The sequence below is a fragment of the Pecten maximus genome, unplaced genomic scaffold (assembly GCF_902652985.1).
Source record: "Pecten maximus unplaced genomic scaffold, xPecMax1.1, whole genome shotgun sequence".
Lineage (NCBI taxonomy): Eukaryota > Metazoa > Mollusca > Bivalvia > Pectinida > Pectinidae > Pecten > Pecten maximus.
Genome location: NW_022979217.1, coordinates 25,872 through 30,342, shown reverse-complemented (window position 1 = coordinate 30,342; position 4,471 = coordinate 25,872). Strand labels below are relative to the sequence as shown.

At 39.5% G+C, this 4,471-nt stretch overlaps 1 protein-coding gene across 1 annotated transcript; it reads right to left on the bottom strand.

Annotated features, from left to right (window-relative positions):
* Window positions 1-8: 8 nt before the first annotated feature.
* On the bottom strand, window positions 9-4,267 carry LOC117318351 (putative ribosome-binding factor A, mitochondrial). Its single transcript, XM_033873354.1, has 5 exons — window positions 4,056-4,267; window positions 2,738-2,765; window positions 2,287-2,448; window positions 967-1,076; window positions 9-667 (listed from the first exon to the last, which is right to left on the bottom strand). The coding sequence occupies exons 1-5, from the start codon at window positions 4,184-4,186 to the stop codon at window positions 55-57; spliced, it is 1,044 nt and encodes a 347-aa protein (XP_033729245.1). The 5' UTR covers window positions 4,187-4,267; the 3' UTR covers window positions 9-54.
* Between the last annotated feature and the right edge of the window lie 204 nt (window positions 4,268-4,471).

The window sequence follows — 4,471 nt, the reverse complement described above, 5'->3', positions numbered from 1 at the left end:
GTGATGGAACATGTACACATTACATACTTAAAGCAGTCATCAGACCATGGCCAGTTATCTAAAAAGAAAATCTTCTAAATCATCATTTCCATCTCTCCCATAATACACATTGTATTTATTTTTTCTCTCCTTCCTCAGGATCTGCCTCTGATTTCTCTGAATCTGTAACATTTTAGCGTATTGTTCTCTGACCTGTTTCCTGTCTATATTGGTTTGAACTATCTCAGGTTCAACCTCATAAAAAGTTGTCTTTTTTCGCAGACCTGACTTGAGTGTCTTCAGTTTTTGCATCATAGCTTCATGGTCAATGCCATACAGGTCTTGTCTAAATCTGTTGGTGAGGTCTGTTGGTTGTATCCTATTGTGGCTAGATATCATATCCGTGTTCTCATCCTCATTTACTTGGTAACTTGTGTCCTCTGAACTGAAGCGTTTTGATATATCTTTAAATGCTGTAGATACAGGTATATCCTCGGGTATTTCCAGCCTAGTTTCTGTGATCTCACTGTCTGTGGTTTCTCCGTCACTGTCCGTAGCCACGTCGAGCAGATCTAGGTCAACCTGTTGGAGAAGCCGTTCCACCTCCTGGACACTTGCTAGTGACATATCCTTCACAAACTTGACTGGTGGCACATTAGATATAATTTGAAGTTCTTTCACTAGGTCTCTGAAAAAAATACAGTGACAAATTTACTGTGCAAGTACAATAAACTACTCTCTTTTAGATGGAGCAATATATATGTACTGTTAGTAAGACAATTACTTATTATTATCACTGCAGGGATTTGTTTTTATACTGGTCATAGTAATGTACAAGTAACTGTAAACATATTTTGTGACCTTGACATGGGTCAAGGTCACATTAGTAAGACTGGTTTACCCCATAAGATTAATACATGGTTCTGTAGAATTTCAATATATGTAGGTATACCATTTCTGTGTTGCATTTGATGTGTGGTTACTTACTGCAAAGCCACAGCCTTTTTCTGGAGAATTCCCTCTGTCAGTATGTGGTCATCTTTGTCGGAGGCTAACCAATGTACTTTAATGAGACTGAAATCTGCCAGGATACTGACCTGTGTAGGTAAAACATCTGGATATCACTACAATCATCAATTACAGGAATTAGCACAAACACCAACAAATATACTAAGCATTATTTTGACCCAGTGTCCGATTCATTTTACAAACTGAATTTCAGTGACCATGAGCATGATTCTCTTCAAATAATGGGTTTGACTTTGAGCCAGTCTATTGCATAGTTAACAGTACAGTAATATTGAGCTAAGTTACTAACTAAAGATACCAGCACAGTGAACCAAGTCATTAAGGTACAGGACAATGACCTTGAACCAAGTCACTAAGGTACAGGACAATGACCTTGAACCAAGCCACTAAGGTACAGGACAATGACCTTGAACCAAGCCACTAAGGTACAGGACAATGACCTTGAACCAAGCCACTAAGGTACAGGACAATGACCCTGAACCAAGCCACTAATTAAGGTACAGGACAATAACCTTGAACCAAGTCACTAAGGTACAGGACAATGACCTTGAACCAAGCCACTAAGGTACAGGACAATGACCTTGAACCAAGCCACTAAGGTACAGGACAATGACCTTGAACCAAGCCACTAAGGTACAGGACAATGACCTTGAACCAAGTCACAAAGGTACAGGACAATGACCTTGAACCAAGTCACTAAGGTACAGGACAATGACCTTGAGCCAAGCCACTAAGGTACAGGACAATGACCTTGAACCAAGCCACTAAGGTACAGGACAATGACCTTGAACCAAGCCACTAAGGTACAGGACAATGACCTTGAACCAAGCCACTAAGGTACAGGACAATGACCCTGAACCAAGCCACTAATTAAGGTACAGGACAATAACCTTGAACCAAGTTCCTAAGATACTAGGAGAGTGACCTTCACAGCCAAGTCACAAGGATGTTCTGACTGGTTAAAATGTGGCATGTCTAGACTTGGTTAAGTGATTTTTAAAGAACTACATTTTGTTCTCATTGTGTCACTGCTGGGAACTCTTTAACACTTTAGGCACTTCTTCTCCCATAGATCATGGATTTTGTCCCAGTTGGTTAAATCAATTTCAGTGGTAATTAAAAATTTAAAAAGAAAATATGAAAATGTTTCATGTCATCAAATCAAAATGACTATGTCATCCTGACTGTTCTGATGACATAATAAATCTCCTGAAGTTAAGGTATGAAGTCTGTGTTGAGAAGAAGAAAATGAAACAATAGTGAAGGATCATGAGTTACCTGTGATAACTCCACTTTAATCCTGGAGTCCAGCACTCCTCTACACATAATCTGACTGATGGGACCAAACAGTAGGTTACTGATGTGTTCAGCTTTCCTCTTAGTTCCTGCTGTACTGTACCTAGCCTTTCCAGTATGATGTTTGGGACCTTTTTGTGAGCTCTATTTTCAATAATGAAACAAGAAATAACACATATACACGTACAGTGTGATAAAAGTTCTAAATATTGAATGGTCTTCAGGAGTGTGTATATTAGTCTCTCCACATTGTCCAGAAAGGCTATGTTTCGATGTATGATATCATCATGATCATTACTTTTAACATCTTTCTGGTTGTCATGATCTTTTACTGTAACAACTTCATCCTAATCATTACATGTAAAGGACTTTAATGTGCAGCAGGAAGTAACAATGTTTAATGTGATGGACATAGAGAAGAAAGTGTACTTACTAATGGAGTCAGAAACCATTTATCGCTCCTGAAAAAGAAAAGGACATTTTCAAAAATTACAATATTTAATGCTTTTTGCCAGTACAATATGTACCAATATTGTAGATTCTGATATAGAGACAAATCTACACCATGTAGCTACACACAGAAAATTTTATATCCTGCATGAGTTTATACAATATTTAAATAAATGTGCTGCAAACAATGCCTTACAAATCTGCTATGTGCCAGTGGTTGACATTTCTCTACATGTGGCATCATGCACCACCACCACCACTTTTTCAGTCCCATAAGTTCAAATGGCATTGTACACCACCTACACTGCTCCAGTCCAACAAATACATGTGGCATCATGCACCACCACCAACACTTCTTCAGTCCCACAAGTGCAAGTGGCATCGTACACCACCTACACTGCTCCAGTCCAACAAGTGTAAGTGGCATCGTACACCACCTACAATGCTCCAGTCCAACGAGTAAAAGTGGCATCTCACACCACCTACACTGCTCCAGTCCAACAAGTACAAGTGGCATCATATACCACTCACCACTGCTCCAGTCCAACAAGTAAAAGTGGCATCATACACCAGTTACCACTGCTCCAGTCTAACAAGTACAAGTGGCATTATACACCACAGTCACCACTGCTCCTGTCCAACAAGTACAAGTGGCATCATATACCACTCACCACTGCTCCAGTCCAACAAGGACAAGTGGCATCATATACCACTCACCACTGCTCCAGTCCAACAAGTACAAGTGGCATCATACACCACTCACCACTGCTCCAGTCCAACAAGTACAAGTGACATCATACACCACAGTCACCACTGCTCCAGTCCAACAAGTACAAGTGGCATCATACACCACTCACCACTGCTCCAGTCCAACAAGTACAAGTGGCATCATATACCACTCACCACTGCTCCAGTCCAACAAGTACAAGTGGCATTATACACCACAGTCACCACTGCTCCAGTCCCACAACTATCAGTTAAGTATATACAGGTACGGGATTTGTACAACTATCAGTTAAGTCTATACAGGTACGGGATTTGTACAACTATCAGTTAAGTATATACATGTACGGGATTTGTACAACCTTCTTCACGGACTCGGAACAAATATAGACACACTATGTTATATGTAATGCAGAAGTTTTAACTATGTAAAAATTACTAGTCAAGCTAAAACTTTCCTCTGGTCCTGACACCAGACTTGGGCATTCTGATAGACAGGTCTGGTGAAGTCTGCTCTTTCAAACCAGAAACACAAGAACAAAGACCACATCATTGCTTTGGTCTGCCAATCAACTCACCTTTCGTCTTTTTTCTTCATCTTTTTCATCATCTTATCTAATCTGGTAATTGTGGAAACTGCAGATACTGTTTTAGATCGTGTACCAGAAACCATGGAGGTCAATACACTGAGATTTCGTAATTTCAACATATTCTCATTGAAATGTCCCTTTGCTTAGCATATAGCTACATGTATCCTACCACTGCCATTCTCGAATGGGCGCATCCATGTTGTAGCTCCGCAGTGAATGGCGAATATAAAATATTCAGTTTACATTTTTATTGTTTTCTAAAAAATGGCTATATGATAAAATGCTAACATTGTCAATTGTTTTTCATCGTCATAACTTCCTCTAGAGTATGAAACCATGAAAAAATTATACTTTAGTCGTGAAATGCAAAAGTAAGCATCTTTGAGACTACGATCTACATGTGT

Excerpts from the sequence above, each read along its gene's own strand:
- LOC117318351 (XM_033873354.1), bottom strand. The coding sequence starts at position 4,186 with ATGTTGAAATTACGAAATCTCAGTGTATTGACCTCCATGGTTTCTGGT. Across the intron at positions 2,766-4,055 it reads ATGAAGAAAAAAGACGAAAG|GAGCGATAAATGGTTTCTGA; the intron begins GTGAGTTGATTG and ends TTTCTTTTTCAG. Across the intron at positions 2,449-2,737 it reads AATGGTTTCTGACTCCATTA|AGCTCACAAAAAGGTCCCAA; the intron begins GTAAGTACACTT and ends TATTGAAAATAG.